The 22,955-nt window shown below is 42.1% G+C and overlaps 1 protein-coding gene across 7 annotated transcripts in view; it reads right to left on the minus strand.

Annotated features, from left to right (window-relative positions):
• Positions 1-30: 30 nt before the first annotated feature.
• elf1 (E74-like ETS transcription factor 1) overlaps positions 31-22,955 on the minus strand; it is a 39,006-nt gene continuing 16,081 nt past the window's right edge. For 3 of the 7 annotated variants that reach the window (XM_005722887.2, XM_005722885.1, XM_005722884.1), the window contains exons 2-10: positions 8,466-8,784; positions 7,944-8,000; positions 4,974-5,148; positions 4,414-4,518; positions 4,134-4,295; positions 3,930-4,013; positions 3,071-3,263; positions 2,560-2,919; positions 31-1,100 (exon numbers count right to left, since the gene is read on the minus strand). In XM_005722887.2, the coding sequence (XP_005722944.1) occupies positions 308-1,100; positions 2,560-2,919; positions 3,071-3,263; positions 3,930-4,013; positions 4,134-4,295; positions 4,414-4,518; positions 4,974-5,148; positions 7,944-8,000; positions 8,466-8,537 (2,001 nt within the window). In that variant the 5' untranslated portion in view covers positions 8,538-8,784 and the 3' untranslated portion in view covers positions 31-307. Of the gene's footprint in view, positions 1,101-2,559; positions 2,920-3,070; positions 3,264-3,929; positions 4,014-4,133; positions 4,296-4,413; positions 4,519-4,973; positions 5,149-7,943; positions 8,001-8,465; positions 8,785-13,977; positions 13,996-14,886; positions 14,941-22,611; positions 22,629-22,955 lie in introns of those variants that run through there. The other 4 variants (XM_005722888.1, XM_005722886.1, XM_005722889.1 and 1 more) reach the window with 4 other exon arrangements.

Below are 22,955 nucleotides of genomic sequence, written 5' to 3' on the forward strand. Positions count from 1 at the left end.
GTGTGTGTGTGTGTGTGTGTGTGTGTGTGTGTGTGTGTGTGTGTGTGTGTGTGTTGGGGATTGTGTCTACAGAAAAACAGAATCCTAAATCTGAAAAGTTACTTCTTAAAAAAACTAAACACTCCCTTGATTTTTAAAATTAGGCACATGGTCACAAATATGTTGGTAAACAATAAATCCTGAGGCTGAACTGACCAACCTTTAAAAGCTGCAAGATCCCTCGTTCTGATCTTTGATCAGATCACTGTGGTAGGTAAAGAAAATGGATTCAATTTTGGTTCAGCTTTTGTTGAAGAGTCCTGCAGCACTAAGCCTCTGCAGGTTCTGTCTTTATCTGGATAAAGTTTGCAGGCAATTGAACAGACACTGGCAGCTCCTGCAGGCCTTTGATTCCCTGCTCAGGCTGCAGGGACATCTCTCCACGCACTTCCAGCTCCTCCACAGGGGTCAGACCCTCACTAGGGCTGCTGCTCTGAGAAGAATGTCCATTAATTATAGTTTCACTTGCGCCCTCTGGGCCCTGGCTTTGACTGGTATCAATGATAACAGTCCTGTACTGCAGCTCCGCCTCCCCTGCTTCCATCTCCTCTTTTTCAAAAGTATGTGCGGCCAGTGATGGATCGCCGTTCACCATCGACTGAAAGTAGGTGGGGTCCAGCATCTCCTCTTTCACCTGCAGCCCTGAGAGGTCGCTAGATTTGAGCACAGTGGCAATTACGGTGCCGGGCTGCTGTGCCACCATGGTCTGCCCGCAGGTGGTGTTAATGGTGACAAGGCGGGGGAGACCATTGAGGTTGGAAGCGGTGGAACTAATGACTCCTGGAGGGGAAGTGCAGGAGGAGGAGGCAGATGAGCCCAGACTGGTGACCAAGAGCTGCTGCGGGAGGCCATCCTGCAGGCTGTTAGCCCCACCTGCTATGGAAGCCGTATGGATGGTAAGCACATCTTTACCACCTGCTGTCGTGGAGGGCATGGTGTGGAGAATAACCCGAGAAGGGGAGTGACTGGAGTCCCCGTTGGCTAGAACAGTGAGGGGAACAGACTGAAGCGAGCGGGAAGATGTCAGGACCATAGGAACTGATGCAGGGGTGTTAATGGTCCTGATAAAATAAAAAAAACAGAAGATGTAGGTGAGTCTCTTCACTGTCTCTGACAGAGTTGGTGTAACTGAATATTCTCTTTATATCTTTGCAAATATATACAAGCTTTATTTTTAACGGACACCTACTGTGAAAATTAGCGACCGCACAGCTATGAGCCTAAAAAGCAGAACTAAAGCCTTTATTAAAATAACAAATTGTGCTGACAGCTGTACTGTGGAAATTATGAGTCTCTTCAATTTCTAACAGCAGACAATGTTTAACCACTAAAAAAAAAAAAAAAGTAGAATTTTGTGATAATACAGGCAGCAGACTTGGCAACAGAAAAATAAAATGCAAAGTAAAGCTGTGCCAGAACGCAAAAAACAGAAGAAGAAGAAATGCACTTTGTAAAAATCTAAAGGTGATCTGGCACTTTACTGACATCAACAACAAAAAAATGAATTATATAAAGTAAAGCTTTACTTCAGCTCTGCTGGGTTGGCTGTTGCTGTGCTCACCTCACAGTTTTATTATGTATAATGAAACTCTGCATCTCAAATTCTCAAAAGGTGACATTTTGTACATACGAGGCTTCGAGATGTAATTGAGTTCCCCCTACAAGACGCCGCCACTAATATAAGAGCGATAAGCTTTGACTCAGACATTTTCTGTGAATATCAGGCCCAAAGCTATGATGCATGCATGTGTGAGTATGAGTAAGATTTAAGCATAAAGCATTTAACATAAACTTAGTTTAGAATAATCAGTTTATGTATCATTTGAGATTAATAATGACATTTATATTTTAATTACCACGTTTTTGATGTTATTGGTAAGGATACCTGACTGACATGCACTTTGGTGGATGACGATTATATGATTTCTTACTTCATTTGTTTTACACAAAAATCACAAAGACAAGAAAGCGTGAAACACATGTGTGTCTGAAGAATTGAATGCTGGGCATATTTCGTGTCTAAGAACAATGGCTTATAAGAGTCTTGCATTTAATGATCTTAAGAGGCAATCAGCAGAGACAAGCTAGCTGTTACCCCTTTTTCTAGCCTTTGAGATTACCAGCATTTGGCACATTTTCATCACACACGACAACAACGTCAATCTTGTAGTCTAGCTCTTCGCAAGAAAGTAAATAATCATAAGATCTGACTCAGTGTTATCTGTGTTCTCTGATGGATAAAGAGTGTATTAGAGACACCGACTCTACCATATATCAAGCTCACTCTTGGGTTTTCTGTATTGCAAATCTGTTACTTTTGCTGACATATGGACAGATAGATCCAGAATAAGCTAATATCAGCCCAACTGATTTACCCATCGAGCCCTAGTTTGAAAGATCATTAAGCAGAGAATGATTTTCTGGTATCCGCTGTGGAGTAATGAAACAAAAATAAAACTACTCCTCATTTTGCTGTTGGTTCCTCTTAAAACACCTCTGGTGTTTTTCACAGTCGCTCACCTTAAAGCTTGTGCTGTTTCCTGGACTCCGGCCCCTTGGTTGGCTTGCAGCATATGAACAGACTGGAGGAGCTGCTCAGCCTGTCCACCGTTAGCTTCCTGGTAGAGACATTCATTGTTTGGCTCTTTCTTCATCTGTTTTACCGAGACGTGCTGCTGACCATGAGCTCTTCCGTGCCCTTTGGACCCTCCACGAACCACAGACCGCCCGTTGGTCGATCTCTGGTTTCCGTAGCCGACATTGGTATCAGAACCCGTCTCTTCATCCTCAATCACCACGAGGTCAGCTGGCATCTCCTTAAACTGATAGACCAGCCTCTGCCCCTCCACTTTAGCCAGGATGCCTCTCTGATAGTAGTATCTAGAAAAGAAAACAGATGTCCAACACGTTATAGTCATTCCTGATGGGCATTATGAATACATCTATGGAACCATGTCTTTAGGTTTCAGAGCAAAATAAAAGCTCATTTGAAGCACAGCGTTGCTCAGAAAAATGATGCTCGTATGTTCACCTGAGAGCTCTTCCCATGGTCTCATAGTTCATGTCAGGTTTGTTCTTGTGTTTGCCCCACAGCTTTGAGACAGCCTTGGAGTCCACAAGCTTAAAGATGCCTTTCTCCCGCTGTGTCCACTTGATGTATTTGGGACAGGTGTTTTTATCCTGCAGTAAGGCCAGAAGGAATTCCCACAGGTAGATGGTATTGCCTGCAAATTGGGGGGGAAATAAATTTAGTCTTGTTTTTAACTTTCAAGTGAGTCAGACGTTCGCGACGAAGCCTTGGAGCTGTGCTATAGACATCTATAATTCATTTAGTAGTACAGTTTATGAATATATGAACGCCACAGGGTTACAGGAGGAGCTGCTCTTTTATTCCAGCCATTGTATGTGTACATGCGTGCCTTGGGATGACATTAATTATATCAAGTCTGGGAGTAGATTACTCTAATTCATGAAATGCTTCGGCCAGAAGTGGTTAAAAACAGCAACGCTCCCAGTAGTCAGTTGCATCCCAGACACCATGACAGGGTGATGTATATGTGTGCAACTGAACCTGCTGTCCCCAGTCCCCTCCTCTTTGAGTCACACTGTAGGGTGCAATGAGGTTTTACATGGCACACCACTAGTCTCCTTCTATCAGCAGAGCATCAACGTGCCCTCCAGCCTGCAATCACTTCTGTTTCCCTGTGAAACACAGCACTTTGAGATCCCCTCATCCATTAACTCTCCTAGATTCGACCCCACTGGACTGCAGGGGTTGAGGACTGCTGTTTGCACACTCCACATGAGGAAATGGAGCGTACACAAGAGGAGGACAGACCTTGATTTTTATTGGCTGATTATAGAAAAGTGGACTAGTTAGTGAGGCTTACCTTTGCCCTCTTTGCTCTTCTTCCTGAGTGGTAGGTTAGGGGTGGTGATGGGAGAGCAGGGACGGACCGCCCGCGGCTTTCGCACTATGATTCAAATTATGGAGTAGTGTGTTATAAGGTGAAAGGCCACAGTGAAATCATCTAATTACCTACAACAGTGAATTTTTAGTGAGGGAGTTCTAACAAGGAGGAAAAATGTCTTACCTTTGGGTTTTTTCTGAGGTTTTAAGGGAAATTTTTGGGGAATCTCATCCATAGATGAGGTGTCCTCGTCTACGGACATGTCAAGGGCAACACCGTCCATCTGGTCAGGCCTCAGTGGGGCATATGTCAGGTCTGCCTCAAGCAGAGTGCCATAGGTGTGAACTTAAACAAGAGATACAGAAAAGTGTTTCAAGCTGCAATGATGAACAGCGTTAGATCAAAGCTGACGTTTTCGTCACAAGCTGAAGGAGTGGAATAATAAGCATGCAAATTAACTTACGCATACGCTTCTCGTCCAAAATGTTGTTCGGAGACTCCATGTTAAGAAGAGCCGCCGCTGCTTCATTTGTCTCCATGCTGTCCTCTGTGCCTGAGACTGTTGTTTCTGTCCACCAGATGACAACAAATTCATTAATAAGAAATACTCGGAGGCTAATGCTTTGCATAATTTACTTTTTTGAGAAGTGTAGGTCAGACACAGGTGAATGGCTACAAAGGTTCTTTTTTTATGTCAGCTTTCACTTACGACAAGGAGAGTACATTTTTAAAACGTTGTTCATTTTAAGGAGAAAGACTCATTTTTAAGTTAATATCGCTGAATGCATGCTTGCATGTTCTGAATTTTCAGGTAACTCACTGCTCAGTGAATAGTTTGTGGGTCAGCCTACAGATTAATTGTAATGAATTAATTTGAAGAGTACCTAAGAAGGCTGTTTGTGCTGTGCAACGGAGCAGGAATTAAATGTGTAGTTTGTAATTTTCTGGCTTTGCATCTTCCACTTGTGTGCTTTGTTAGTTTTGTTATGTCTCATTAAAATTCAGCGTTTATTGCATGTGCACCTGTGAGATCCACCCCTCCTTCCAAGATGGATGGTTCCTCAACCACATGGAGAGTGGTATCCACCATGATACCGTTGGTCACCTCATCGGACTCGAGCCCCGAGTATACTTGCAACAGATCGGCTGCGGGAACTTGCTCAACAATCACCGCTGGGAATACTGACGGGTCGTCCAGCTGCACAGAGAGCAGACACACAGACACAGAAAGGTTTGAGATGCTGTAACACTAACGATGCCCCTCGGAGGCAGAGGACCGTGGATCTTTGTACATACGTCTTTGAGTGTATATGCAATAAAAATACAATCAATCCCTCTGCTGCACGTCATAAATGTGATATAAAAACCACACGATATCAAGATAATGTTAAAACACCATTTGGTCTCTTATTTTTACTGCCTTGTGAAACACTGTAGATTCACACTCATTTTTAGCTAATGTGTAGGCGCATAGCATGGAGGAGAGCTCATTTCTGTGGTGCTGTATTGGTCCAGAGGAGCCTGCTGAAGAAGCCAGGAAGCAGCTGTTTGTTCTAGCCCACTTCACCTGAAGAGTTAATCTTATGTTCAGAAATTATATAAGACCAAATGAATGTTAATGCATGAAGTCATGAATTGCAGGCAAGCACACCCTTCATCATCTCCTAAATGTGCTTTGGGAATTCGCTATCTCATTTCAGGCATGGCACAATCTGATGCAGGAAGGAGCGAGGGGAAAGAGGGAATTACCAGAGTGTGGGCCAAAGTGAACTCCACCAATAGAGACCATGTCAAAAGGGCTCACTGGGCACTTGGTTTGAGTCAATCAGAGGCTAATTCAGTCCTTTGAATATGTGCAAAATGTGGTTCTCAAAACCTGACAGTACTTCTCAAATAGTATAAAGAAAATGCAACATGAAAATCCGGTGCAATGCTGACTTAATAATCATTCAAATAAACCATTTTATCAGCATTATATAAAGAAGTCAACTTGATGCAAAACATGTGGTCACCTGGGCACCAGCAGATGGCAGCACACTACACTTCAAAATGCTTTGAAATCATTTCTTCTGTGCCGCTGACAGGCAGACGAAGCTACTATGTTTAGCTTCGTGAGAAATGGTCTCTAAATGACAATGTGTCGGAACCTCGCTGAATTACATCAAATGATTCATGATTCATTTGTTTTAATTTTAGACAAACAATGTCGATCAATGAAACACCTTAAATCACATTCCTAGAGTGATGACCTGATTAAAAGGAAAGACAAAAAGGTGTGGTAGGCGGAACATGAATAAAGGCTTATCTGTCTCTTTGCACAAGTGTCCATTGTTGGTTTGGCCCTCTGGGGCATACCAGGTGTCCAGGCCTTGAGCTGGGGGGAGGCTGGGAAGAGGGGCATTCGAGTGTGCGTGGCTGCATACCCATCCCGGCTATAGTTTAACCAGGAACCTAACCGATTGGCTCATTATTTGGACACAGTGTTAAACGGTTAGCCCTCCTTAGCAGCACTAGCGCTAATTATTCATGGATTCTTTATTAATAAGGTGTTTATGAGTCGAGGGAGGAGGTGGCCCTGCATAATGTCTACCATACCTCTACCAGATACAGACAGCTTGTGCCATCTAAGCAGAAAAACCACAAGGCTTCCTGGGACTACTAAAAACCCTGGATTTTGCTATGGCTGCGAGTGCTATCAGTGTCTCACTGACATGCACTGAATATTTCCCATTAATCAGACTCTTTGGTAGACATACTATCAGAGTGCGAGACAGTGAGGCTACCCCATTTTCCCGGCTTGACTTAAATTACGTTTTCTGTCCTTGAATAAGAACAAAGCGTGTGTCAGGAGATAAAACCGTTGCGACTATTTGTCTGCGTCTGAAACAGCAGCCTTTCCCACCCTCTCCCACTAAATGCAGACAGCCTGTGATCCCACACAGTTTGCTGACAGAGCGGCAGACACATGTTGCTGCCGTCTCCGCTGTTGTTTTGATGTTAAATTGATTCTGTTTTTTTCTGTGAACAATTCAGAGTTGCATTGCTGTGCGAACCCGCTGATAATCCGGCAAGAACTATGAAAGAGTGAAACTGTTGTTTAAAGGAGTAAAACGGTGAGAAGGTGGTACAAGCACCCTGCATGCAACACAAATTATACTGCACATACAACAAGTATCCTAACGGCTTCTTCCTCTTTCTTGACCTAAATAGTGTTTCTAGTAGGGAAACACAGGCGATAAAGCTCCAACCAATTTGCATTTCTGAGTTCCCCATTCTGCTTTGAAAGCACAGCATCTGTGCAGCCTGTTCCCCCACACCCCACTCTCTTCTGCTTTACCTGCCTAACCACAATGTAGTCCAACTGTCTGTACACTTTCTGTATCCGCATCACGATATTTGAGAAAGTGTAGCTGGCGTAAGTAAGAGATACCATCACGTTTAAAAGCTGCTTGTTTGCCTAAAGCCACATGCCTTTATAATGTAGCTTAAAAATGGAGGAAATTTTGGGAGCCTTTTCGCGTCTCCCTACCCTCAGCTGAAGCAGATCCCGACTGTGTTCAAACTACACATTGGCTCACAAACCAATATAGCAAGGCCAATCGTTACAGAATCTACTTGGTGATTTTACTCAGCTCCGACAGCTTTACTGTGGCGAGAAAATAAAATCTTTAAATGTCTAAATGGCCGCTGCAGAAGTGCCATTGTGAGTTGTTCGTTTCAGTGTGTGTGTGGGGGTATATTCATGAGTTAGTAAATAGAGGCAAACTGCTTGTCTAACAGGCCAAGTGGGTGCAGCGAGTCACAAAACTGTAGCACTGGAACAATACAAGACCTTTTGCTGGAATTATCCCATCCCTTCTAAACAGCCTTGTAACTGGTCCATCAGGTTAGGCTTGAACTGGTGCTATTCAGGGATCCAATGACAGCCTGCCACTCTAGATACACACATACAAATACTAGGACACATAAACACACATACATCTCCACACTTACAATCAAGCCTGCTCCACAGGATTCAGACCCGGGTGTGGGGAAGAGATAACTGCACACCTGACCGAGCAATGAAAAAACACACAGGCACAAGTTGACATCGAATGCACACAGTAACCTTTGGGTAATAAACACATTCACGTCCTAGCCCCACCCTCTGCCTCCCACACACCCTAGCCTCACTGCAGGTTTTTCAGTCTTTGTGCTACCGGCAGCCCACACTCTTCTTCCCAGACCTCCTCTCGGCTCCATCCTCCTCCCTTTCTGTGTCGTCAAACTTAGAGATCACAGGCTAATCCTACCCCAGTGGCCATGCTGTTTACACTAGTTTTGTTTGTTTTGAAATGTATTTCATTTTTCAACAGGATTGCATACAGTGTGTCATGTAGGAAAAGACAGACGGTCGGCCACTGAGCTCGACGGGTTTGAACGCTAATGCAGACCCTATAAGTCGAGTCATGAAAAAAAAATCAACAACAACAGAGAGTTGCATTTGAAAAAGTGATTTCTCTGGTGAGATTGTACCTGATTGATTTCGTCCATCCCATTGCTGGCAAATTCAAACACCAGTTCACTGGGTTGTACTGCTGTCGTCATGGTAGTGGAGTTTCAAAGTCGAAGAGCAGCCTAAAAAAAATCCCAGCTATAACTACTCCAGCGCAGACAGACTCAGTTTCACCTCACAAAATGGCCTCCCTGTAATCCCGTCTTTTTAATCTGAGCAGTTATTGCTCAGAGAGAGACCATGAGCCAAGTTTCAGAGGAGTCCTGTGGCCCAGGTGGGAGCAGCCTCGTCCCACTCTGACACGGAGGCTGGGCCCTGCTGCGCCTGAAGCATCTACACCTGGAAGATGGAGAGACAGAGGTGATAGGTCAGCAGTAATTCTAGTAGAAAATCCTCATAAAGTGGAACTCCTGGGACTTTACAGTGGTTAGATCTATAACCTGCTCAAATCTATGCAGTTTAGGCATTATCTGGGTCATGCCTAGTTTTGATCTGATGCTGAAAAATCAGATCACTGACTGGTTCCAGCCTAAAAACCTTTTTTTTAAAAAGTCACTAATTAACAAACGTTAGTGTCACCAGGTTTAAAATTTCTTATTTACAATCTGTGCAGTTACTTTTACTGAAAATATCAATGTGAATACAAACGGTAGAGATACAAAGCGCAAATACTCCATTTACAGTGTTAATAAACAGACCGTCAACACTTGTTTAATGATCAATTAATCTGTCAGTAATGTTCCAGATTGACTGATTATGCTTTAGTTAAATGCTGGAAAAAAACGTGAGCATGTAGCAAAGTTACATGCTCTTGGTGACATCATCAGACAAAAAAATTCAGGACCACCCCCCAAAAAAAACAAACAATAAAAATTACTGTGATAGAATTTTCTGCTGTTTTTGAACTTGTAGGGTCGAGACCTACTTTATACATTTTTTAAACAGGATTTCTGGTAGTATTATGAGTAAATCTGTTTTCTTTTTCACCGAACTACTGCACAGTTCATTCTGATTTAAACACAGATGTCTTTTTCTGCCCCTCAGTGTGAAACACCCCTCAGCACTCTGCCTTAGATCATAAGGCTCAGCGGGGTCGATATTATGATCACATGAGCAGTCTGAGCAAACCCTCCCTTGTTTACACACACACACATGCAGACACACATACTCTCACATACACACACAGGCAAAAGATCACTCGTCTGATGCGGCTCTGGAAGCCCCTCTGTACTGACCCTCAGGGAGTTACTGTGATCACAGCCTGTGTTGAAGGGAAACTGGTGGTCATGTACTTCTTGTTGTGTATATGTGTGTGTGTCTTTAGGTGTGTCCCAGCAATCGATACCCAAAGGCAGGTTTCGGGAATGAAGGGTAGGAGGGGCTGATTTTGGGTTAAAGTATAAGTATAAACCCAGGGGCGACAAACACAGCCCCTCCCTCTTGTTTCCCAGAGATCAGAGCTGGCAGGAATAAAGAAGTTGGAAATGTTTGGTACCTTCCCCCACCTCCAAACACTCGCTATTCCTGCTTTTGCCACTGCTACAGGGTGGAGCTTATTTGCTTTTAAATGCCTGTATGAGTGACAAACTTGCATACGAGGCCAAACTGTATTTTAAAGGAACAGAAGAGGAGGTGATAGTGAAGGACTTCTGCAGCTCATAGGGCACAGCCAGCAAACACATTAAAGTGTATTTCTCTGCTAAGCATCCAAACAGACCAGTAGCATGCAGTTACTGTCTGGAAGGCATTGCTTTGGGAAACAGAAGAGAGACGAGGAAACTTAATCAGAAGGCTAGTGTTTCACTCCAGTCAATCTCTCATGCTGTCCCTGCTGCAGCATCCATGCCCACCTCCGCCAGGGCTGGACGCTGCCGCCATCTGTCTGGAGCTCAGTGTGCTGGACTTCTTGGCATCTTTATGCTTGGTACTGTGAATTACCAGATTCAAGCAGAAGCGATATACTGTGTGAGGCTTCCAAATGAAACACATATGTCTGCTTTTTAAATCATTTGCAGTTTCCACTGGTGTACTCGTACACTTACAACAGAAGCCTTGATCCATGTTTTGCAAACTAAATGTGTGTTATCTGTATCGCATGCAATCACTCTGACAGGGCCCTGCCCAGCTTCGCAGCAGATCTGAGAAGACACGCTGCTAATCCAGCAGATGTTCTCCGCTGCAGACGTTCTTGGTTCCCCTTTTGTAGTTGCAGTTTGTGTTCGATTTATGGACGTTTATCAAGCTGTACATTTCAGCTATCAAGGACTGTGCCTATAGAAGGGTAAATAATCAGCATCCAGTCACTAGCCACTTATCAGATGACAAAAAAAATGGCTGTTATCAAATCAACAGGCATAAAGATGAAAGTAAATATAATTTATTTATTTCTCTGCTTTATGCTTGTGTTTATGTGCAGTTTGCTACAATGTACCAGACTATGTCAGTGGTTGCATGTACTTTCTATATTCCTGTCAGAGCTTCATTGATCTGGATGACCCAGTTGGCAAAGTGCTAACAGTAGACTGGGATACAAGAGAGCCAGCCATTAGTCAGACGCAGCCTGCACATTATCCCCCAGCACATGACAACAGCTGCCTTGTCCCAGCACAGGGGCAGGGTTGTAACTGCATTTACTACGTCATAAAGAGGAGAAGACGAGGACAGTGAAGGGAGGGATTTTACTGGGATGTTAGTGAATGCATAATAGTCTACAGAGCAAATAGACTGCCTGTGATTCGCTATGGGTGGGGCCTTCTTTTGCCAGACTTGAATATTTCAGCGTGGTTACCAGGTGGGGCGTTCTGGTGAGGTTTAATGGCTTAATGCTAGTGTGTGCAAGGTTTGACTCCAACCAGACACATGTGTTTTTTTGGTTTTTTTCCATGTCATCCTGTCTGACTATGTCCTTGTGAAAAGAAAACCATATGCTATAACATATTAATAACTACTTAAAATGTGCACTCATTTATTTTGGAGGGGGATGGGTGGGTGGGGGTTCTGGGGATGTTATTGGGGTGTTATTAGCGCAGAACTACCCATTAACACCCAGCAGACAGAAATAGTTATCTTTGTAAGATTGTGGTCAACAGCTACCTTCTTCTGTTTGTTGCTGGTGTTGGGCAGACATCTGTACACAAGTGTTTTTGCTGAAAACAGCTGCCTCATGCAGCTGGAAGCAATGGTGATGTGAGTGATGTGACTGAAATAATAAAGTCTGATGCCTAAAACCAAAATAGTAAGCCTTAGGGCACTACAATTCTAGCAGACATGGGGAGATCTATAAAGCTGGGCGCTCAGGACTCCTTTCACATTAAAGCTTTCTTTCACATATTCAAAACCCAGCATTGTTCACTTTAGTATTCTAAAAGATTTTGGAATGTTAGAACTCGGCTGAAATTACATTAACACATTTTTGGTTATCCCAAGTGCATACTAATGGTATAGCTCATTGGAATGTAGCATAATGAGCATTATTATCAGTTACAGCTGACATTTTGGCTCCATTGTGGCCCCTGTCAGGTGACACAACGATGGGAGTCTTTCTATCACTCAGCTCTCCTCAGACAGTTATGACTGGCTGTTATATATGGCAGTTCAGTGTGCAGCAGACTGAGGAAGCGTATGAACCAAACACTGGCGTACTCCACCCCTACAGCATGGTGACTGCCAGTCCCAATAACAACCAATTAGAGTCAGGATTCATGAACAAATGGAGCATTCCCAGAAGGCCCTACTTCCCCCGCTTTCGTCTCTTCAGCTGAGCTCATTGTTGACCATGAAAGGAGGTAATTTAAGCCAATTGAATGACTGTGCAATGAGTCACCCTGCATGTGGTGAGTGCAAACATTGTGAGATGCAAGAAAAGGGCTAAGCAAACTTTACTTATCAATCCTTTTCAGCTCAGGTTACAAAAATACAGGTTTCCTTAGGTGGCTGATTGTTCAGCAGTGTACTGGGGTAGCTACATAACAACGGTCACAGGATGGATGGTGCCAGAGGGGCAGCGGTATTAATTAAAACCTCACAACGGTATAGAACGCTGCAGAGGTAAAAACTGAAAGAGAAATAAATCAAGAATCGCTCTACACTCATTACACCTGCAAAGTTCAACACCAGTACAAAGAAATCTTTACCTCACATGAAAGGTTTAATTTTCCCCGGTCGCCTGTGCAGTGATACACCTATGTCCGACATGGCACATAGATGAATGAGAATGCACTGGCTTACTTACCACTATGTTATTATATAGCTGCGAGCATGCTGTTTTTGCAGGAGCCTATTGGTTCCTGTTAGGGAAATGACTCAGTTATATGAGGCCCAAGTTCATTCCTGGAGCTCTGTGATAGCCCACATGGGCATCAGAGGATCCTGATCATCATTTCTGGACAGCAGTTCCCCTTTGTTTTTCTCAGTTGTGGTTAACCCACCCACATCTATGTAACAATGCCACTTTGGACGCCAAGGAAAATTCCTTAAGCACAGCAGTGTTGCAAACACAGCACAGATCAGAGCGAATAATGAAAGAACAGCTGGATGTATATTCTACATTTTGAGACAACAAAGCACTAAAAGTACAGGCAGTGTGGATGAATTCAGCAAAGTAAGAGAACAGTAATTAAGGTCTTGCATCAAAGGCAGACAACAAAAAAAAAACACACTAACAGGGCGGTTTCATCACTGCCAATGCACTATGTCAGCAACATAATTGTTTTGTATACAGCATTTTCTGCGTATTCTATATTTTACTCAACACCTAGCGTTGCACAATACGACATGCCTCACCGTGTTTCAAACTCCAACTCCACTTTATTGACCAGAATAAAGCAGCACTTTCACAGCACTCCAGGGGCCACACCAAGCGTGTAGTGATAAAATGGCTGGAATGGGCACAGAGGCAGGCATAGACACCGGCTAATGGCATGCAGCTGCAGAGCACCAGGCATCAGAAGCACAGACAGCAATGCATCCGAGCCAGCACTCGCTGTGTCTGTGTTACACTAGTAGGCAATTGGCTCTGCCGTGCCAGGGCCAAATGAAGACTGAAAGAAAAATGTCACCTCGCGCACAGGCTTTCAAAAAGCGAATGGAATGTAATCTCATCTCCTGCGAACGTTGTACTTTTCCACTCAGGCTTCAAGCTCTGGAAGAAGGACCCATGCCTTCCTGTGACAACGGCTGTCCGTGCCAGCTAACACACTATTCAGTATAACATTAGGCTTTTTTATGGAAGATTGGACATTAGCTTTAGCAGGATAATATGGTCTGGAGATTAGGGATGAAAGCCTAGTGCTGTCCCCGGAGACGACAACTCAGACATGTCCACAGAGACCAGATTCCATTTCTCTTTTGGTCACATGTTCCTTCCAGTAAAGACATGAGACACAGGCTATTCTTGCTCCTAACGTGTGCTTCATCACAGCGTAGAATACTGGACGTTTCTGTTTACGCCATTCGACACGAAGAATGACAGACAAAAATAGAAATGACTTATTTTAAAGCCGGGTAGAAGAAGAAAAACACCCACAAACTGACCTGTGAATTTTGCACTCACAGGAACAGCATCACTGAGCACTGGGTTTCTGCTGCTTCCTGTCTGTTAAACCACACTCAGAAGAAAATTTCTTCCTCTGTGTAAGAGCGGAAAGTTCTCAACTCCCCCTCCTTCCTCCTGAAACAACACACTATCACGCTCGTAGACTTGAGTGTTGTCACACAGGTACCATTTCTTTATAACTACTGCCAGAGTGACGTAAAACATGAAGGTGATTACACTGCAGTTGGACTTTAGATAAAGACTAAGTCTGACAGTGTAACATATAATTGGATTTTAGAAGTTAAACTAGTCAGAAGTAAGAAATCTGTAAATATTGTATATTCAAAATATTAAGAAGCTAATGAGTCATTTCAAAAATGTATTCTGCAGATGAGACGCTTCTCAGCTTTCTTTTGCTTTCTGACATTTTCAAACCTGCTACTGCAGTCAGGGCTGTTTAGTGATTCAAAAGGATCACACCAGAGTTCTCAAAGCCACACCTGCCATTTGCAGACATCTCTTCCCCACAATGCTGACACAAGTCATGCACAAGCAGATAGCATTACTAACCCACCCACCCCTCAAAACAGACACACATCCCTTATTTGGCCCCGTGAGTTGGTTTTGCACAAATTCTAAGAAGAAACTACAAAGTTCCTGTCACACAGTGTTCTCTTATTGGTCATACAGTATTTCAGTGTGCGCAACGACAGCAAAGCAAAATGTTTTTAGAAGACACAGAGAAGAACTTGCCTGAAGCCCAAGTCATTCATTACAAGTGTGACAATATTCGGTTTTGTTCTAAACTGAACATGAACAAATATTAAGCTTAGAAATACACGGTAAACAAATCTAACCACAATGAAGTATCAATAAAATCCATCTTGATTCCAGTACTGTTGTCTTACCTGATACGCAACAAATCCAAAGAGAGGCCTTTTGTAAAGTAACAGATGTGGGCTTTTAGTAAAAATTACCACCAGCAGCCTACTTCTATAATGTGGCAACCAGCCACATGTCACAGATAGGAAGAACCACTAAAGTTGTGAAAACAGGACAGGAAATTGCAGCAAAGTTTTAGAAAAGAAACTGCACCAAACATAACAGTTTGATTCGCTGTGTGCTGCTGTGACCGCCACACTTCTGCCACAGTTTTATTTAAAAATGTGATCTTTGCCATCCATGCAAGTGGAAGCCTGTGTGCAGCGCCATATCTTTAAAATATTGTTAACATATATATTTACAGCACTGCCGTGAATGTTTTTCGAGACGTTCACAGCAGCGCTGCGTGTAGTCGGATCTGTAGGCAGTAATGCTTTACATTTATACACCTAAAATGAATACTCGAAGCAGTAAAGCATGTAAAGCTTGTGATTTCAGTTTTCTATGCTGCTCTTTGCCAGTAAGAAAGAACAAGAAGCAACTGAAGTTTTGATAAGAGCAATAAGATATATCCAAGCTTTTTACAAACCAGAGCTGGCTCCAAAACTGTACTGGCCTGTTTTCAGGGAACTATATAAACCGTGTTGTTGCTTTTTCTAAATGCTCTCACATCTGAGCTCAATGACATAATTTCAAAATAACCCAAAAAGATCTCTGAGTAAAAAGAACTCAGAGAGCACGGATGAATTAAAAGCATGCATGTCTGTGCATGTGTGTCAGGAGTTTCATTGCCCTGCTGATTCTTTTCTTGGAGACATAGCTGAAATGTTTCATCTGAACTTCTAGGCTCTGCTGTTGTTTTGGCTGCTGAGTGGGAGCCATTTGATGCATGACTAGACTGGAAAAGTCAAAGTTCTCTCTTTTTGTAGACAATAAGCAAGCTTCCCACAAGCGCTAGATATATACAGGAGGCTAGTACATACAGAGTCACGTCTTTGTATGAACCAAAAGTTGCTTTAAACCTGTCCTTCATCACTATAATCAAACTAAAATTCAAACTTTAAAGTAATTATAAAATTTGCACTACTGTACCACTCACAAGCACTTACATTCATACCAACACGAAGATGTCATTTCACAGGAATACTGACAGCAGCAAGGGAGGATACTGTACCCAGGGGAAAAAATACCAGCAGCATACTATCAACTGAGTTTAAATAAAAACAAGTTGAAAGTTGACGTCCTAAATTCCTTCTTACACTATAAACATCGATGCCAACTTTATCTCTGATAGCTGCCACTCTTTTACGCAACTTTCCACAATTCCTAATAAACTGGAGGGAAGAAATCCACAAAGCCTATACTGTATGAACTTTGCCAAGATACTTCCTAGATTGTCTCTTAGCGTAGGTACATGTTACGGATGGAGCCCAGACATTTCAGGGCTGACTGTGGAATATAAAGGGGGACCTGGCTGTTGCAAAGGAGGCTGCATACCAAACAGGTCTGGACACAAGCAGGCTGATGTGTCCACCTACAGTCAGGCATGCAGTAATACCTAACAGGCAACACACCTACAGAAGGCACATAGTCAGACAGAGACAAAGTAATCTTTGTCTCGTCATACAGTTTGACTCTACCACTAGTTCAAGAAACAACATGGAAGCTGAGAAGATTGATGTGACTCACAGATCTGTATGATAAATATTTACCTAATGCTACAAGGGGGGGAAAGCTAGCTCTGTTCAAAGGTAACAAAACCTGCCTACTATCTGATAAGTTAACCTACTTTGTGAAAGTACAGACTTTACAAATCTTTGTACAAATTATGCAAACACACTATAACATTCGAATTACATTAGATTTAGCACACAAACATAAAAGTGCCTTAAATCTCCTCATCATTATTGTGCTGGAAGGCAAATAAATTTATTTCTCAGAAGTATTCCTTTTAATGCTCACTGTCTTTAGAAATAAGTACCATATAATACGAGTACAGCATGTCATACTACATCCTATTACATTTATTATGTTTTCATCAAAAGGATAAAACCCTCTCAGAGATGCAGATTTACAGCCCCGGCTGTTTTTGAGACTTCCAGGGATCATGCTTCAGTTTAACAGCTAATAACAACAAAATCAGCTCTTCTCATCTGATCCCCCATAAAGCCTCCCTGATAGGACCACTCACACTGAGTCAGCTTAGCCCCTTCAAGACAGCTTATCTGATTTCGCACAATTGGATACTGGGTCAGTGTGGTATTGGATACCACTGGCCAATGTTTCTATCTAATCTTGCAGCCAGTAAACGTGTGCCCATTCCTGGATCGAAGGACAGAAGTGCAAAGTCATTGCTTTTCAAGATGCCAGGTGCATAGTTCAAATACAGACAAGGGAAAAAGTGTTAAGCTGTGTGAGTGACCTAACAGGCCTAAGCTACAACAACTCATGGACTCATGACAAATGTTTGGATAGCATGCTTTAGGTATTAGAGCATTACTTGGACTTCAAACGCTTGAGCTCGTCATCTTAACAAGTTTTCTAGAATCGTGTCCGCCCTGTGCTTTCACTACTCATAACATTCAAATTAACATTCCCTGCTAATACCACCCTCTTCCATCCACTTCGTATATTCCAGCTGCCGCAGATGTGAATCTATGGCGCAGCTCATACATTTGGAGAGATGTTTGACATATTTGCAAGGGACAGAAGGACTGTCTGCTCAGGCTGGTCAATATTTGAGAAGGCTTTATGAAATACACTTGTTTATGACAGTCACCTGATGAGGAAGGTGCAGCATAGGTGCATGAAATGAGGACAATAAATTACCTGGTTAAAGAGACAGCTGTGCTCAGTACTGCTGTATAACAAAATATTTACACAGTGTGATTGCTTTACCATATTTGGGATCAGTAATAACTACACGTGCAGAGAAAAATGACGAGTTTCTAGGAAGATACACACACTACAGGCTCATACAAATGCTAATCTTTGCTTCATGCTACTTTGAATAAAAAAGCCTGACAATCAGTCTCCAGAGGGGCTGGGGCTATGTTGTTCTGATGAGAATCACAATGCAAAAACGCAAAGGTAAACAAGGAGTGGCTGTTGCCTAGGAACACGCAGAGGGAGAGGGCTTGTAAAGTAGGCTCTGTGGAACAAGAACAGAGCAGGTGGGCCTCATTCAGCTCAGCAAAGGCACACTGTGTGTTTGTGAGGATACATGTTGAAGACCAAGCATAACAAGCACAAACACACAACTGAATGGATTGCCAAGCTGGCTGAAATCAAAAAAACTGAATTGTAAAAATTACTCCTCTGATTTTTCTTTTCTTTTCCACAACAAAGAACTCTTCCAGCTAAGAAACATTTTGAAATTGTCCAATCTGTAATAGCAGCAAGCCTCAAAGTGCCTCAGTTCTTTATATACTGCACTTCTACAGTCGTGCATTTTAAAACAATGACGTCAAACTCCAGGCAGTGGAGCGTTTCCACACCTGAGTCACATGACAGGCTTTTTTCAAACTGCTTTCTGACTCGGTGACATAAAACCATTAACAACTAAAAAAAATTGGACCTACAAGCAGAAGCCATAATCACTTTGGCATCAACAGAATCAAACCCATCCATAATCTTTATTCACTGAAAAAAACCACTACATTACTATCATCCTAGTATAGCCTACAAACTTCAACAGCTGATTAGATTAACTTAGAGCAGCGACTAAAAACATAGTAAATCACTATACTTAGCTCTAAATCTTACCTACTAACCCATGCTATCTTGGATGTTTCATCCCTGGCAGATTAAACAAACATAATATTGCATGTTAATCACTGGCCTATTGACTGATTCTAGCTAAGCTTAAATGCTGCTATTAATTATGTCATCAGTAGTCACATCTAACATCCTGCAAATAAGGAGATCTTCTGAATTGTCAAGTTATGTAATGAGAATGCAGTGGGGGGTTTTTTACTTGTGGGTGAGGTGCAATTGAATACGCAAGAAAAAGAAAGAAAGAAAAGAACCAAAGCGGTCCTGTCACATAAATCAATCATTTCTGGATGTAGACCCAAATGTGTGGATGCAAGAACTTAAGAGTTACAGATGTAAGAAGTGATGTTATTATTGATTTTTATACATCGACCGTGTCACCACAAATTTTTAGAAATTTGCATGCAGCAGTCATTCCTTGAAGCCCTCAGGCATTCGTTTTAGCTAAATTAAATGACAGAGTCTGTTACAGTCCTTTTATATTTGGACACTAGCACTCAGACAAGGGGATCCACTCAGCAGATCATCTGAGAACCGCAGTAATTATGGGCATGGCCAGTTTTCCATATGAGAGAGCTTGCTGCTGAAAGTTTCAAACTCAGACACCACTGCAGCTGGGTGCCTGGGACCAAAAGCCTCCTAAAAACATGTGGCAAATCAATTTTCCTGGGTTAGAATGACTCTTTGCACCAAACAATATTGCATTAAAGCAAACACGATGTCTAAATTAGCACAGCAGAGCTGGGAAACTATAGCAGCTAAAACTTTTTTCAGACTGCGTCAGTTTTATGTTCATATGCATCTCACACAGGGTGAGTCTACGTTTTTGCACTTTGTTACCTCATGCAGGGTGGAACCCACATAACTGGAAACAAAAACACTGCACTGTGAACTTGCTTTCAGGCCTTTATATAGCATTAGCAATTTATAGCTACTGCATCAAACTGCATCAGAAGACATGGAGTTTTCTGTTTGTAAAGTATACAGTCCCAAATGACTGTGTTTCAAATAAATGCAGAGCACAACAGAAGGTTGTAATGGAAATTTTTTTCTGATGTCTGTATGCTGTTTTTATCTGGAGGAAAAATAAATCTGCACCTCAAACTCCGCCCACACAACTTCAGTGAACAACGTCTATGAAAGATTAACTTTTATCAAGATAAATGAGTTATCATCATTTCCATGTAGACGCTTTATATAAAATGTATATCAACCAACACTAACTTAATAGTAGGTCTCTTTAACTGCATGATAGTAAAAGGGAAGTAATTTCTAAACAGCATTAACCAAGTCACACGGCTTCCAGTTCATTATTTTATAGATGTTATATTTATTTTTCACTGTTTCTGCGAGTCTGTTGGTTTTATTAGTACTAGGGATGTGGCCAAAAGGTCATATCACAATCCTTTTTGGGTAGAATCGATCTCTAAATGACAATTCTCCCCACAGATAGTTGATCTGAAGCAATTAGATGATTAGTTGTGCTTCTGATTGCCTGGAAACAGAGCCAAACTCTCAAATCTCTGCATCCTTTTCCTGTTGTCATTTTAATCTTCGCATTAGTCTTCGTCTTCTTTTTTACTTTTATCTTGTGTTACAACTAGTCACGCCCAGTCCATGTGAAGTAGGAAAGTTTGGACAGGGAAGTTATTAATTTGATTTTTTTTTTTTAATGGAGCATTTGTTTTATTTATTTCACTTACTGTGAACCAGCTAGTTCCTTGTCCTGTTACATGTCCATGCCTGCGTGGTGGCTGTTAGTCCCTATTGTGGCAGTTGCTGATGTCAGTACTTGTCCAGTGAGTCTCAAGTCCTGTGGGTTAACCCTCCCCTGGTGAATCCAAGTGGAACTGGTTCATGTACTGATACGCTAAGTTCACCAAGGCCTCAAAGCAAAAGGACTATCATCTCCGCCAGCTGCAGTTGAAGACAGAGGAAGTAGAGTCCAACCACAGAGCAAGAGACTCACAGGAGATAGCTGAACTGCATTGATAGCAACTGAACTTTCACATTAAGATACGTAAATATAGCACCTTTTAAATATGTGACGCCAACATTCCTTTGAAAATCTATCAAGGATGCAAACTAATCCATTGCTAAATGCCACCTGAATTTTATGCCACTGAGAAGAAAGCAGCAGGATCAACCTTTTATTCTAGAAACATACAGGAGGACTTTGCATTACATTTCTCTGTGGCCGAAATGGTGTACGGAGTACTCAGATCTTTAACTTGACCAAAGGTTAATCTTACTTTCCTTAACACGCAACTGTACAGCGCATAGATATTCATACATCATCATGAGGCAGCGCACTAGAACCATTAATGTTCTCTATTCTTTTAATCTGAACAATAACTACTAAGTAAAGCTTTTGAAGTAATGTAGCAGATGAAAACATGCAATACTTCCATCTGAACTGCAGCAGAATCCCCAAGTTTCAGTACCTCAAAACTATGACTATGTATGGCACTTGAGTTAACAGAAGTTACATTTACTTTTTCACAACTGACCGTGACGCCATATGTCATGCCAAGACTCGTGTTATGTTAAATACTCCCAGATAAGTATGCTGCATTACATAAGCAGGAGTGTTGTGAAAAGGTGTGACCTGATATTCCCTCTACTAGATCATTTCTCTTGTGCGCCCTCTTTCTTTGTGAGAAAACATGACCTACTTCACTTATTTCAGCCTGGCATATTATACCAGTACTTTTGTAACCACAAAGTTAATGAGTACACACTGGAGGGGTTAAATCTATAGGATTTACAGTATTTATGTGAGAAATTAGCCTCAACATGTAGTAAGTAAAACATCTAGAAAGTCTTTTTACTTCACTACACAGTAAATCAACTCCAAATAAAAATGACTTAAAGGACTAACACAGACAAACAATATGATCATCAGTATCTTAGAGAAAGCATCACTGAAAGAAATCACAGACGAGTTCCCAGTCAACAGAAATGCACTGAAGAAAAGAGACAAAAGAAAGAATCTCTGCCCCTCGAATATAAATCAAGATCGGGGACTGAAATGAAATACACCAGGCTAGAAGAACTTCAAACGGTTTGGTTTTTGGGCTCTGTGGTGAGATGTGATGATAACAGCTCTGGTTCGGTATGTACTCCAGAACAACGGCCAGTCCTAGCACGCTCCGAGCATGAGACGGTTGCAACACAGGGAGACAGTTGCTCAATCGATTTAACTTTATTTATCAAGGGAGGGTTCTTGAGCACCGGCAGCATATTCACAGAGATACACAACCAGCTTACAAACTGAATACTGAATGTGCCTTGCTCAGTGGCACAGTAGCTATTAAGCAGAAGAGAAAGTTATACATTAACTTTCCCCACCCAGGTTTTCCCAACGGGTCACAGGAGTTCAAACTTCCCATCACAAGTGTACTTCTCTAACCTTTAGGTCTCCATCCATCCCATAAAAAGAGAGCAATGGAAAATAAAACAGCAAAGAAGAAATGGGGAAACTGACGTGGAAATGTGATGCAAATTCATCGTTTAGCAATACAAAAAGGGCTCTGATTGTGCTTTCTCATATGAGACATTTTCCAGTTGGGCTTACTGAAATACAATGGCTGCGGGTGCACAAGCCTTGTTTATTCACTAGTTTCACTATGAGTTCACTGGTTTTCCGCAGCGGCTTCAATAAATAAGGCGGCTGAAGGGTAGTGGTAGAAGTCATGGTCACCAGGCAAAAAGGAACACATGAACACGTTGATACTTTAAGCAAAGTTGTTTGTATAAAGAAATAATTCTTGCCAAAGCCATCATAATATTACTAAGAAAATATTTCATTACTTGAATCATGGAAATTATGGCACCATTTTTGTTTTGAATACGCAGTCATAACATCGACAATTAGGACTGTTTAACAACCATGTCTCTACTGCCATCTGACCACACAAAGGTGATGTTACTCTCATTTATTCTATTCAAATCATAACCAACAGTTTGTACCTGACCATTCACAGTTGGCTCTGTGTTTTCTTTTCTTCTCGTGATAGCATGCACCTGCAACATGGAGCAACACAAATCCTCGATTTTTACATATCTCGGCCTGCCCGAGTTGTAGTAATAAACGAAACCCCGCCTGCTCCTGCTCTCGTCACGTCCTTATCTTGCACCACCTCCGTCATCTTGCCCAAGCCTAATGATCTAATTACAGGCTAAGACCTGTTGACACTGTATTGAAGGAAGAAAGACTGCAGTCCAGCCGCCCTCCTGTTCTTTCAATGAGAGGCATAAAACCTCACTAAACAGCAGCTTCACTATGAGTTCAGCCTCTGAGGCAAGAGGCCCTCATTTA

The sequence above is a fragment of the Pundamilia nyererei genome, unplaced genomic scaffold (genome assembly GCF_000239375.1).
Source record: "Pundamilia nyererei isolate P.nyererei 1_Seehausen unplaced genomic scaffold, PunNye1.0 scaffold00008, whole genome shotgun sequence".
In the NCBI taxonomy this organism is placed as follows: domain Eukaryota; kingdom Metazoa; phylum Chordata; class Actinopteri; order Cichliformes; family Cichlidae; genus Pundamilia; species Pundamilia nyererei.